The following is a 14,352-nucleotide window of genomic DNA, read 5'->3' as shown; positions in this document are numbered from 1 at the left end:
ATCCCTGGGGTACAGTGGGTAGAGGAGGGCAGTAGGTTATAATCACTGGAGTACAATGGGTAGAGGAGGGCAGTGGTTTATAATCCCTGGTGTACAGTGGGTAGAGGAGGGCAGTGGTTTATAATCCCTGGTGTACAGTGGATCGAATAAAGAAGGGAATATCTGACTATGCTGTTAATATCTTGTTGCTTTTCACAGTAAGGACCCCGTTCTCCGGGACATGTGGCCGGACGGACAGATGAGTATAAATGAAGTAACTAAGAGACCTCTTACTGCAGCCACACTCTTCAAGAACTCCATGATTCTGTTAGTGGAGAACCTGGCCTGTAAGGTAAGAGCCCCTGACTCCTGAGGACTGTGCACAGTATAGGAAGGTGATTGCTGACTCCTGAGGACTGTGCACAGTATAGGAAGGTGATTGCTGACTCCTGAGGACTGTGCACAGTATAGGGGGGTGATTGTGATAGCCCCTGACTCCTGAGGACTGTGCACAGTATAGGGGGGGTGATTGCTGACTCCTTAGGACTGTGCACAGTATAGGTGGGGTGATTGTGATAGCCCCTGACTCCTGAGGACTGTGCACAGTATAGGAAGGTGATTGCTGACTCCTGAGGACTGTGCACAGTATAGGGGGGTGATTGTGATAGCCCCTGACTCCTGAGGACTGTGCACAGTATAGGGGGGTGATTGTGATAGCCCCTGACTCCTGAGGACTGTGCACAGTATAGGGGGTGATTGTGATAGCCCCTGACTCCTGAGGACTGTGCACAGTATAGGGGGGGGTGATTGCTGACTCCTTAGGACTGTGCACAGTATAGGTGGGGTGATTGTGATAGCCCCTGACTCCTGAGGACTGTGCACAGTATAGGAAGGTGATTGCTGACTCCTGAGGACTGTGCACAGTATAGGGGGGTGATTGTGATAGCCCCTGACTCCTGAGGACTGTGCACAGTATAGGGGGGTGATTGTGATAGCCCCTGACTCCTGAGGACTGTGCACAGTAAAGGGGGGTGATTGTGATAGCCCCTGACTCCTGAGGACTGTGCACAGTAAAGGGGGGTGATTGTGATAGCCCCTGACTCCTGTGGACTGTGCACAGTATAGGAAGGTGATTGCTGACTTCTGAGGACTGTGCACAGTATAGGGGTGTGATTGTGATAGCCCCTGACTCCTGAGGACTGTGCACAGTATAGGAAGGTGATTGCTGACTCCTGAGGACGGTGCACAGTATAGGGGGGTGATTGTGATAGCCCCTGACTCCTGAGGACTGTGCACAGTATAGGGGGGGTGATTGCTGACTCCTTAGGACTGTGCACAGTATAGGTGGGGTGATTGTGATAGCCCCTGACTCCTGAGGACTGTGCACAGTATAGGAAGGTGATTGCTGACTCCTGAGGACTGTGCACAGTAAAGGGGGGTGATTGTGATAGCCCCTGACTCCTGAGGACTGTGCACAGTAAAGGGGGGTGATTGTGATAGCCCCTGACTCCTGTGGACTGTGCACAGTATAGGAAGGTGATTGCTGACTTCTGAGGACTGTGCACAGTATAGGGGGGTGATTGTGATAGCCCCTGACTCCTGAGGACTGTGCACAGTATAGGGGGGTGATTGTGATAGCCCCTGACTCCTGAGGACTGTGCACAGTATAGGGGGGTGATTGTGATAGCCCCTGACTCCTGAGGACTGTGCACAGTATAGGGGGGTGATTGCTGACTCGTTAGGACTGTGCACAGTATAGGGGGGGTGATTGCTGACTTCTGAGAACTGTGCACAGTATAGGGGGGGGGGGGGGGTGATTGCTGACTCCTTAGGACTGTGCACAGTATAGGGGGATAAATGTGACAGCTCCCTGACTCCTGGGGACTGTGCACAGTATGGCTATGTTCACACTACGAACGTAGTTTGCGTATAATGGAAAGTATACGAAGTACAGCTGCACAGTTCACACTACGTAAGAACTTACGGCCAGATCGTACGCGGCGGCGTAAAAAATGAACCAGACCATTGTTTGCGGACGGAAATGCTGTAACTTACGCCCGTAGCGTTACATTCTGTCCCGTACGTAGTGGTGATTTCTTCATTTTTGCAGCTTTTTGTGCCGATCCAAAAGGTTCTGTGGGGTGTCCGGGGCTAGGCGAAGATTTCCAAGTAAAAGACCGCTGTCAGATCGCTACGTAGGGCGCTCGGGAAGCGTAAGTAGACTTCGCGTAAGTTCGCGGTCTGTACGTAGCCGGCCGCAAGTAGTGTAAATCTCCGGCCGGAGTTTACCGCGTATATGTCCGGCTGCAAAAATATGCGGCCGGACATATACGCAGTGTGAACATAGCCTATAGGGGGGTGATTGCTGACTCCTTAGGACTGTGCACAGTATAGGGGGGTGATTGCGATAGCCCCTGACTTCTGAGGACTGTGCACAGTATAGGGGGGTTATTGCTGACTCCTGAGGACTGTGCACAGTATAGGGGGGTGATTGCTGACTCCTGAGGACTGTGCACAGTATAGGGGGGTGATTGCTGACTCCTGAGGACTGTGCACAGTATAGGGGGGTGATTGCTGACTCCTGAGGACTGTGCACAGTATAGGGGGGTGATTGCTGACTCCTGAGGACTGTGCACAGTATAGGGGGGTGATTGCTGACTCCTGAGGACTGTGCACAGTATAGGGGGGTGATTGCTGACTCCTGAGGACTGTGCACAGTATAGGGGGGTGATTGCTGACTCCTGAGGACTGTGCACAGTATAGGGGGGTGATTGCTGACTTCTGAGGACTGTGCACAGTATAGGGGGGTGATTGCTGACTTCTGAGGACTGTGCACAGTATAGGGGGGTGATTGCTGACTTCTGAGGACTGTGCACAGTATAGGGAGGGGGGTGGGATTGCTGACTCCTTAGGACTGTGCACAGTATAGGGGGATAAATGTGACAGCTCCCTGACTCCTGAGAACTGTGCACAGTATAGGGGGGGGGGGGGGTTACAGGGACCCACAACTAATAGATAACATAGAGGACTTACCTCAGATCTCTTTTTTTCTCTTTGGTTTCACAGCAGTCCTGATTCCAGAAACTGACAACACCATATTACCACCATTATAATGCACCAAGGGGTTGTCATATGGGTGCTTGTGTGCAGTGTCAGCATTTTCCCCCTCATCGCTCTCACTTTTACACAGGTAGAATGTGAGTTTTTAGGTCTGCTTGTTGCCGATAATCACCCTGTATAAAAGTACCAATAGGGTATTCACTATAAACCTGGCATTGTATGGTGATGTAGCATTAGCCCGATAAGGCTAGGATTATACTAGTGTAAGTGACGTGATACCAGACCAGTACGGATACAAGTACCAGTGATGTCATATTACACTAGGACCATTTCCCTATATCAGACCAGGCAGGTGACCTTTGTACCTGTATAGTATGAGTATATAATACCCAATATCAGACCAGTACAGTAGGCATTGTATGGCACTGGTGAGGGGATATCAGACCAGTATGACTGGTACCATACCAAATAAATCACATAAATCCTCCAGTTTAGCGCCATGTGCCAATTTTACTGGTTTGCACAGGTTATAATCTACAATAAGCCGTAATTGCCAATTGAGCTCATTTTGCTGGCGTTGGGGTTGGGGGCCGGGATGACATGCGGTATAATTAGAGAAGTAACACGCAGGGTCCATCTGTGCTGCAGTCTGACATGAAGGCAAGAGGCGTCCATCTGTTACTTATGGCTGAGACCTCGCTGCCCTTCTATCCCCTGACCTCCTGTAATTGTATCTGACCAGACGTGGCAGTGCTGCTGAGGAGGCGGGTGAAGGGTGACCCCGCTAAATCAATGGGTTAAGTGGTGATTAGGAATATAATAGGCATCTCCAGCTGGCACAGATACCACGTATCCTCCACCATTCAGCACATAGTCATACATTATGTGTGTGTGACCCATCCTGAGAGTAAATGGCACTGAAGGTACCTACCATGGTCCACACCGGGTGTGCAGTGGTGACAGGTGCAGTCACGGCACAGTCGGTTTCTATGGGGTCACATGGTGTCAGAATTGAGACTCATTGGATTTCCGTCGACCCAGTCTGACTGCCCCTTGGAGGGACTGTAATCTAGCACCCCCTCCTCTCTTACCAGTTACTGATCCTAGGCTGTCAGCCGTAGGAGGTTGAGGTTATCATCTGCATGACCCTATAGGTTCTGATAGTGTCAGATCTGGGCTGGGATGACATAGTGTCAGGACTCCTATAGTGCCGGGTTCCTATAGTGTCAGGATTTGGCCAGGTTCCTATAGTGGCTGGGCTGGGTTCCTATGGTGTCAGGACTGGGCCGGGTTCCTATAATGTCAGGAGTAGGATGGGTTCCTATGGAGTCAGGACTGGGCTGGGTTCGTTATAGTGTCAGGACTGGGCCTGGTTCCTATGGTGTCAGGACTGGGCCGGGTTCCTATAGTGTCAGGACTGGGCTGGCTTCCTTTGGTGTCAGGACTGGGCCGGGTTCCTATGGTGTCAGAACTGGGCTGGCTTCCTATGGTGTTAGGACTGGTCCGGGTTTTTATGGGGTCAGGACTGGGCAAGGTTCCTATAGTGTCAGAACTGGGCTGGCTTCCTATGGTGTTAGGACTGGTCCGGGTTTTTATGGTGTCAGGACTGGGCCAGGTTCCTATAGTGTCAGGAGTAGGATGGGTTCTAGATATGAGCGAACCGGGTTCGGGTTCGAGTCGATCCGAACCCGAACGTTCGGTATTTGATTAGCTGGGGCTGCTGAACTTGGATAAAGCTGTAAGGTTGTCTGGAAAACATGGATACAGCCAATGACTATATCCATGTTTTCCACATAGCCTTAGGGCTTTATCCAACTTCAGCAGCCACCGCTAATCAAATGCCGAAAGTTCGGGTTTGGATCGACACTAGCATGCTCCAGGTTCGCTCATCTCTAATGGGTTCCTTTGGTGCCGGGACTGTACTTGGTTCCTATGCAGTCAGGACTGGGCTTAGTTCCTATGGTATCAGTGTCAGAACTAGGCAGGGTTCCTATAGTCTCAGGACTAGGCCGGGTTCCTATAGTGTCAGGAGTAGGATGAGTTCCTATGGAGTCAGGACTGGGAGGGGTTCCTATGGTATCAGGATTGGGCTGGGTTGCTATAGTGTCAGTACAGGGACGATTCCTATAGTGTCAGGACTGGGTCGGGTTACTATAGTGTCAGGACTAGGACTGTGCTGCATCCCGGGGGGGGGGAGTAATCTCATAATTTTAGGGTCCATGAAGCTGATTGCATCTTCTGTTATTCCCTTGGTAGGAGGGGCGGAGCTGTGACAACCTCACATTCATTCTCATGACCAAGAGATGATCCAGTATTATTGATGTGTCAGGATGGTGACTCCAATAAACCAAAGGTGATCCCAGGACACAGTAACAAAGCAAGAGGGGAATGAAAGATTTTGGGGGAGGGGGTTCCCCTGGGGGGGGGGGGGCTACACTTGGTCTGGTAATAGTATGTCCCCCTCTATATTAGAATGACTACATGTCCCTGATATAAAGCTCTATTCATGGCTCCCTCCTCCCCCGCTCTGCGTATATTTATATGTAGCCCCATTGTCTGTAGTGTTCACACTGCGCTATTCTGCGCGGCCCTTTCATCATCCGGGCGGCCCGCAGAGTAATCACAACGGACCTGTTCTCCCCAATGTAATACTTCACTTCCATTGTGTCTGCTTTGTATTAATCTTAATAGCGTCTTATATAGATTCCTCGCTGAGACTCCGAGGTTATTGTGCTGTCACTGAACCATTATTCCCGTCTCTTTTTATTTAGCGTTATTTTACCCAGTTTATAGGCAAGTCACATCTAAATAAGGGCGGGGGAGGGGGCCGCAATGTATCCTTATCCACTGACTAGTCATACAGCTCTCTGTAACAAGAGATACACATGGGGGCAGTATTATAGTAGTTATATTCTTGTATATAGGGGAAGTATTATAGTAGTTATAGTCTTGTATATAGGAGCAGTAATATGGTAGTTATATTCTTGTATATAGGAGAAGTATTATAGTAGTTATATTCTGGTACATAGGGACAGTATATAGTAATTATATTCTTGTCATAGGGACAGTATATATTGTATATCTGGATATGATGTACAGTATATACTGTATATGAATATATATATATATATATATATATATATATATATACATACTGTATGCAGAGGCACTGTGAATCTTCTGGTCTCGGCAGGATTTCACAGGCTCCGTGCAGCGTCTTGCGCTCAGAGTATTTATAGCTGCAGAGATTCAGCTGCTGGTTTTGCAGATCTGCTCATTTTACTTGACATAAAGTTACAAGCCTTGAAAGATTATGTGCAGTCACTTAAAGGGACCCAACATAAACATGTCTGCTCTCCATGTGCTGTGTAATGAATACAGTCTATTGTCCTCTCTTATCAGCCATGCAATGATATAACTACTATCTAGATTTCTGTAATGTAAGATTTCATACAATCTATCGCTCATAGTATAGGATGGGGGAGTATAAGCTGCTGGGGACACATGACTAAAACCACTGATTCCTATGGCCGACCATCAGCTGTTGTTCATGCTTTTTATCATTGTAATACAGGAGGGTCCCTTTAAGACCGTATACTGCCAGATAACAAGGAAAGATGTGAGAAACACTGAATAATAAAGTCGGCGCTGAGCAAACATCACATTATTACAGGGATAAAGACATAAGGCCCTATTCCACCAAAAGATCTGACGACAGATTATCTGCCAAAGATTTGAAGCCAAACCCAGGAACAGACTATAAACCAGGGCCGTCTTAACAGTATTATGGGCCCCTGGGCAGAGGTGCGAATTGGCCCCCCCCCAACCGCCACCATCAAATCCCCCACATCTTTGCATATAGTGCCCCCCATAGTAGCCAATCCCCCCATAGTAGCCAATCCCCCCCATATAGTGCCCCCCATAGTAGCCAATCCCCCCATATAGTGCCCCCCATAGTAGCCAGTGCCCACATAGTAGCCAGTGCCCCCCATAGTAGTCAGTGCCCCTCATAGTAGCCAGTGCCCCCCATAGTAGCCAGTGCCCCTCATAGTAGCCAGTGCCCCCCATAGTAGCCAGTGCCCCCCATAGTAGCCAGTGCCCCCCACAGTAGCCAGTGCCCCCATAGTAGCCAGTGCCCCCCACAGTAGCCAGTGCCCCCATAGTAGCCAGTGTCCCCCATAGTAGCCAGTGCCCCCCATAGTAGTCAGTGCCCCTCATAGTAGCCAGTGCCCCCCATAGTAGCCAGTGCCCCCATAGTAGCCAGTGCCCCCCATAGTAGCCAGTGCCCCCACAATAGCCAGTGCCCCCCACAGTAGCCAGTGCCCCCCACAGTAGCCAGTGCGCCCCATAGTAGCCAGTGCCCCCATAGTAGCCAGTGCCCCCCACAGTAGCCAGTGCCCCCATAGTAGCCAGTATCCCCCATAGTAGCCAGTGCCCCCCATAGTAGCCAGTGCCCCCCACAGTAGCCAGTGGCCCCCTATAGTAGCCAGTGGCCCCCATAGTAGCCAGTGCCCCCCATAGTAGCCAGTGCCCCCCATAGTAGCCAGTGCCCCCCATAGTAGCCAGTGCCCCCCATAGTAGCCAGTGTTCCCATAGTAGCCAGTGCCCCCCATAGTAGCCAGTGCCCCCATAGTAGCCAGTGCCCCCCCCCATAGTAGCCAGTGCCCCCCATAGTAGCCAGTGCCCCCATAGTAGCCAGTGCCCCCATAGTAGCCAGTGCCCCCCAAAACAACAAACCAGTTACTCACCCGTCCGGCGGCCCCAGCAGCTGATGTCTCCCGTCAGAGAGCACTACCGACATCCTCCGGCACAGGCAGCGGGGTACAGAGAGACTGCCTGTGCCAACACACAAGTGACCTGCTGCACGACACATCCAGGACACAGGCAGCGTCTCTGTACCCCGCTGCCTGTGCCGGAGGATGTCGGGAGTGGCGCGCTGCCGGGAGAGGAGCTGCTGGGGCCGCCGGACGGGTGAGTTCCTGGACTGCCCGCCCCTTCTATCGCCGCTTAGCTGAGTCGATCAGAAGCCCAGGAAAGTGCTGCTCATTGCACTTTCCTGGGCTTCTGATCGGCTGTCATCTGAGAAGCGATAGAAGGGGCGGGCTGGGCGGGCGGAGGGGGTGGCTCAGGGCCGCTGACTATGCATATGCATAGTGAGCGGCAATAGAGGGGGCGGGCGGGACGGCTTCCTTGCGGTGCTCAGCACTGCTTGGAAGCCGTCTTCGCTTTATAGGACGCACTTAGTTTTATAAGTGCGTCTTATAAAGCTAAAAATACAGGTGACAGAGGGCCCAATGGATAAGACGGCCCTGCTATAAACACAGATCAGGTCATAAAGGAAAGACTGGATTTTTCCTCTTTTCCAATCCACACCTGAGTTTGGCTTCAAATCTTTGGCAGATAATCTGTCGTCAGATCTGTTGGTGGAATAGGGCCTATAGAAATAACAGGAGCACAAATCTGTAGAAAAACATAGCAACTAGTCACAGCCCTGCCCTCTGTACGTCATCAATGATATATAATTTAATGACATGTGATCAGACAAGAGATCCACGCATTTTATACTACGGGAACAGCTATTCATCTATTACTGCTGACAACCAGCCCCTATATCATGTGTATAGAGAGGTAGTCACAGCCCGCCCCCTGTATGACATCACTGATATAATATAATGATGTGATCTGACATGAGATCTACACACCTTATACTACAGGAACAGCTATTCATCTATTGCTGCTGACAACCAGCCCTTATATCATGGGTACAGAGAGGTAGTCACAGCCCCACCCCCTGTATGATATCACTGTTATGCTATAATGATGTGACAGCTTTTATATCATCTCTGATTGTCACAGTCACATCCTTGTCCAATTTTCCGAGCCTCTCCTGACCGCAGTCACATGACTTTACACGTGGCGGGATCTTTACAAGTTCTCGGTTTCCTGACACTTTCAAAGGTGACTTAGTGAAGTTCATTGAATATTCTGCGGTTTACAGAAGTCTCTTCATTGGCTCGTTCCTGCCCGGGTGGCGCGGTGTGAGGTGACAGAACACGCTCCGAAAGCCTTAAAGTGTGATAACTTGGCAGAATTAGTCCATCTGCCAAACCTGCGCTAAATAATTCAGTAGAATGTTCTTCTCCCTGGTGCTGAGGAGTTCATTACTCCGTCACATTCCTGACATTGACATCGCAGGGATGAGGGGACATGGGGGGGTGCTCAGTTACCTGCCCGCTCCTCACACACTATATATAGAGCAGGTGGTGACATCACAGTGGGGGGAAATCCGCCGGGTCATATTCATGAATCTAGGTGGTTCACCTGTAACCTAGGGGGTTCACCTGCAAGGTATTAGGTCAGGGCAGGCATCATGGCTAACAGGCAGAAGGGCAGGTAGGCAACGTTCTGTAATCAAAGATAACAGGCAAGAGGTCAGGCCAGGCACAGGTCAGCAGGCCAGGGAGATAGACGTAGGTTGTCATAGGTAACACAAAGCAGGTCAGATCAGGTAGATTTCCGTCCTCATGGATGGCAGGCAGGACAGGCAGAGGATGGTCATTGCAGTAGCAGGCAATAGGTCTGGGCAGGTAGAGTATGAGCATCATAGGTAACAGGGTGAAGGGGCAGAGATCTGTCATCAAGGGTAACAGGCAGAGGGTCGGGGCAGGCAGAGTTTAGTTGTCATGGGTAACGGACAGAAGGTAAGGGCAGAGATCCATCGACCCTTGTCCTTACGCTGTGTGTAGTATTACAACTCAGCTCTATTCAATTCAATAGAACTGAGCTGTAAACTGAGAACCAAACATTTTGGAAAAAAGCAGCCATGTTTTCCTAAACCTGGAGAATCCCTTTAAAAAGCTGAAGGTCAGGGCAGACAGCAGTGAGGCTAAAAGCCAGGAAAAAAAGCCATGTCAAAACCTAGAAGGTACTACACAGGGAATACCTTGGTGTAATTGCTCTATTATTGGGTGGAGCCAGGGTGGTCATAGAGGTGATCTGTCAGGGAGCAGTGATCATGCTGTGATCTGGGGTGGAGACCATGCAGGAGCAGGATTGTGACATTGTCGGTCATCAGAAAATATGTCTGTTGTAGACTCCAAAATTTTGTATTTGGAGTTTTCTTTAAAAGAATCAGAGCTCTGTTTTACTGATGCAAAGTTCCAAATCCCTATTACAGAACATAGAGGGACAACAGAAGACAACATTTTGTCTGCCAGCTGCCACCACTAGGGGGAGCTCACTGCATACAGACTTATACAGCTGCCTCTAGTGGTGGATGATTCTGAGCTTTTGTCTGTATCTGTGAGATTTAAAGATTTGTTGGATCTTTTTCCCTTTATATTTCAGGAGCCGTATTATGTTCGTTGTATCAAGCCCAATGACCAGAAGTCTCCCATTCTCTTTGACGACCGCCGGTGTCTCCACCAGGTGGAATATTTGGGGCTCCTGGAGAACGTACGAGTCCGAAGGGCTGGATTTGCCTATAGACAACCCTATGACAGATTTCTACTCAGGTGTGAGGGCAGGGGGGTACTAACATAGGTGGAAGCCGTATAGGCTATATAAGTTTACAATGTCCAGTGTCATATGATAACATATAATCTATCTGACAGGTACAAGATGACCTGTGAATACACATGGCCCAATCACCTGATGGATTCTGACATGGAGGCCACCAGAGCTCTGATTGAGCAGCACGAGTTCCAGGACGACGTGGCTTACGGATACACAAAGGTCTTCATCCGTACCCCGCAGACATTGTTCAGCCTGGAACAAGAGCGGGGGCAGCTAATCCCCATCATTGTGCTGCTGATCCAGAAGGTGAGACGCCACAGACACAGGCACCTTCAGCAAACCATGAGTAGTGTTACCAGCCTCTACCGAGAGAGGAGGATGAGGCAGGCAATGTCTGTTCTGTCTGGGTGACCCTGGGCACTATATGAGCATGGTAGAAAGTAAGTGGGCACTATATAGACATAGTAGGATGTAAATGGGCACTATATAGGCATGGTACGATGTATATGGGCATAGTAGGTTGTAAATGGGCACTATATGGGCAGGGTTTAATGTAAATGGGCACTATATGGACATGGTAGGATGTAAATGGGCACTATATAGGCATGGTAGGATGTAAATGGGCACTATATAGGCATGGTAGGATGTAAATGGGCACTATATAGGCATGGTAGGATGTATATGGGCATAGTAGGATGTAAATGGGCACTATATGGGCATGGTATAATGTAAATGGGCACTATATGGGCATAGTAGGATGTAAATGGGCACTATATAGGCATGGTAGGATGTATATGGGCATGGTAGGATGTAAATGGGCACTATATAGGCATGGTAGGATGTAAATGGGCATGGTAGGATGTAAATGGGCACTATAGGGGCATGGTAGAATGTAAATAGGCACTATATAGGCATGGTAGGATGTAAATGGGCACTATATAGGCATGGTAGGATGTAAATGGGCACTATATAGGCCAGGTAGGATGTAAATGGGCACTATATAGGCATGGTAGGATGTAAATGGGCACTATATAGGCATGGTAGGATGTATATGGGCACTATATAGGCATGGTAGGATGTAAATGGGCACTATATGAGCATGGTAGGATGTAAATGGGAACTATATGGGCATGGTAGGATGTAAATGGGCACTATATGAGCATGGTAGGATGTAAATGGGAACTATATGGGCATGGTAGGATGTAAATGGGCACTATATAGGCTTGGTAGGATGTAAATGGGAGCTATATGGGCATGGTAGGGCACTATAATCCATTATAATGGGCACAATATGACATGGTTTGAGCAATGTATAAGCCAGTTTGGCGCTATCTAGGCTCAGTATATCTCTATATGGGCACACTATGACACTGTGAATGCAGGCTGATTCTATATCAGTACTGGTTTGATGATATGTGGGCACTATATGGCAGTATACAGGCGGAGTTCTTTACAGAGTATACAGTGATAGACTGGCAGAGATCTGGGAGTTCTGACTGTAATGCCTGCAATGTCCTCCATGTTCCTGCATCTTTGTACTTCATAAGCATTGTATTTAGGAATGTGTCTGGCATCCTTAGATCTGTCATCTGGGGCCCACATGTGGCCCTGTATTTGCTTGGCAACAGCCTTACCCCAATGTGAACACAGCACAGTGTTAGGGTGCTGGGGTGAGCCCTCTGGGACAATACTTCTTGATAGAGAAAGCCTGCACTCACTGGAGTAATATCCATATGTTGATACTATATACAGTATAGGTGTCGGTTCTCTGTAAACAGCTTAGTTCATCCTGAGCCTTCTGGTTCATGTTTAAAATTCCAGGACAGTAGAGGAATGAGTAAAGCAGCGAGCAGTGTAACATGACATAACAGTGCAGGACTATATGGTGTGCAGGGTGTGTAGAAAGCTAGGTGATCGCCTCATATGGGACCAATAATGGAAGATCATACCGATCCTTATCATCCTGGATCCTATTATTGCTGAGTTTCTGGTGCAGTGTATCCCAGGCACACACATGTTTCCCCTGCAGCTGCTCCAGGGACAGAACATGTGTGTATTGTTACCCGTCTCTGTCCTCAGATAATCCGTGTAACGCGCCGGCGGAGGAGAAGCAGGTGCAGTCACTGGTTGCTGTGCGTCCACAGGGATGCTATAAAGGGGGGACTTTCCATATATTCTGTTGAGCCAGTTAGATGACATAAAGGGGGATCCCACTATTCCCAGTACACAGAGCTACCGTGATGCCCCCTGCAGCTTCCCCCAGCAATAGCAGTGGATCTCCTGTGGGGGCAGTATACAGATCAGTGTTGATCTGTCAGGATGGCCCTATAGACAGGAGAAGGGGACGGGATGAAGTTTGAGCTTGTACTAAGTCTATGAGAAAATCTCTGACGTTCAGGAGGATTTAGTGATGGAGCAAAGTTAATCCCGGCTTATTCCAGGCTCATCCTTACCAAACAAGCTGCAGGTTAGGAAATAGAAGGACTACATACATAGCAATTCCTTATAGGTCTCTGCTATAGATGTTCTGTGGGTTTCCTGACAGCTCCATTATACCCCAGAGCTGCACTCACTATTCTGCTGGTGAGGTCACTGTGTACATACATTACATTACTTATCCTGAGTTACATCCTGTATTATACTCCAGAGCTGCACTCACTATTCTGCTGGTGGGGTCACTGTGTGCATACATGACATTACTGATCCTGTACTGATCATGAGTTACATCCTGTATTATACTCTAGAGCTGCACTCACTGTTTTGCTGGTGGGGTCACTGTGTACATTACATTACATTATATTACATTATTTATCCTGTACTGATCCTAAGTTACATCCTGTATTATACTTCAGAGTTGCACTCACTATTCTGCTCTGCTTATTTTAAACTTTACACCAGTCTCTATGCAGACATATGCCTTTTGCATTACAGAACACCTGCTTGATGACTGTTTCCAATACCAATCACTCATTGAAACCATCTTCCATCTGCTTGTTTTCCCCTTGTGTTATGTAGTTGATGCCGCTTGCAATGACTCCCCCACTATCCTGCATCCACCAGGAGGCGCTGTCTCTGATAACACTTGTAGGACTACTTCTCATACAGTGTGAGGCCATGTTCACACGATGTACAGTATGTTTAACATAAATCACGTCCGTTGTTGCAATTTGCGACAACGGCCTTGATTTATGCTAAACATTCATTGTATTTGAATGAATGGAATCCCAGCTGCAGCGTATACACATACAACTAGTATACACATACTACAGTACCGGCTGGGATGCTCTCAAGTAACACCGGCCGTTCTGTGTTTTACGCAATATGAACATGGCCTAAAAATGCGCTCAGCTGGAGGCTGGTTACTGATTAGATTGTCAGCTCTGTGGGTGACACCTTCTAGAAATCATGGGGGAGATTTATCAAACATGGTGTAAAGTGAAACTGGCTCAGTTGCCCCTAGCAACCAATCAGATTCCACCTTTCATTTTCCAAACAGTCTGTGCGGAATGAAAAGTGGAATCTGTTTGGTTGCTAGGGGCAACTGAGCCAGTTTCACTGTACACCATGTTTGATAAATCTCCCCCATGTATTTTTTGCTTGTTGGTTGTTGGCTGCAGAGCATCGCGCCCGCTGTGCTTCCAGCAGACACAATAAAAGCAGATACATTGGGTTCTAGATTCTCTGCTCAGAGATGTCAGCGCTGATTTATCCCGCTCTGTGCGTCCCCCAAATCCTCCCTCGGGGTAAATCATCTCCAGGAAGGGGTGAAGGTGTAAGGGCGGGGGTCCGGGGAGGGGG

At 48.8% G+C, this 14,352-nt stretch overlaps 1 protein-coding gene across 5 annotated transcripts in view; it reads left to right on the top strand.

Annotated features, from left to right (window-relative positions):
- Window positions 1-14,352, top strand: part of LOC138783896 (unconventional myosin-Ig-like) — a 91,142-nt gene that overhangs the window by 28,624 nt on the left and 48,166 nt on the right. For 2 of the 5 annotated variants that reach the window (XM_069959202.1, XM_069959203.1), the window contains 3 exons: window positions 199-331; window positions 10,387-10,553; window positions 10,653-10,860. In XM_069959202.1, coding sequence (XP_069815303.1) covers window positions 199-331; window positions 10,387-10,553; window positions 10,653-10,860 — 508 coding nt within the window. Of the gene's footprint in view, window positions 1-198; window positions 332-3,045; window positions 3,177-5,295; window positions 5,393-10,386; window positions 10,554-10,652; window positions 10,861-14,352 lie in introns of those variants that run through there. The other 3 variants (XR_011361769.1, XR_011361768.1, XM_069959204.1) reach the window with 3 other exon arrangements.

The sequence above is a fragment of the Dendropsophus ebraccatus genome, chromosome 2, assembly GCF_027789765.1.
Source record: "Dendropsophus ebraccatus isolate aDenEbr1 chromosome 2, aDenEbr1.pat, whole genome shotgun sequence".
Classification (NCBI taxonomy): Eukaryota; Metazoa; Chordata; class Amphibia; order Anura; family Hylidae; genus Dendropsophus; species Dendropsophus ebraccatus.
Note: the sequence above shows the minus strand (reverse complement) of the source record. Positions and strands in the feature narration are given on the sequence as shown.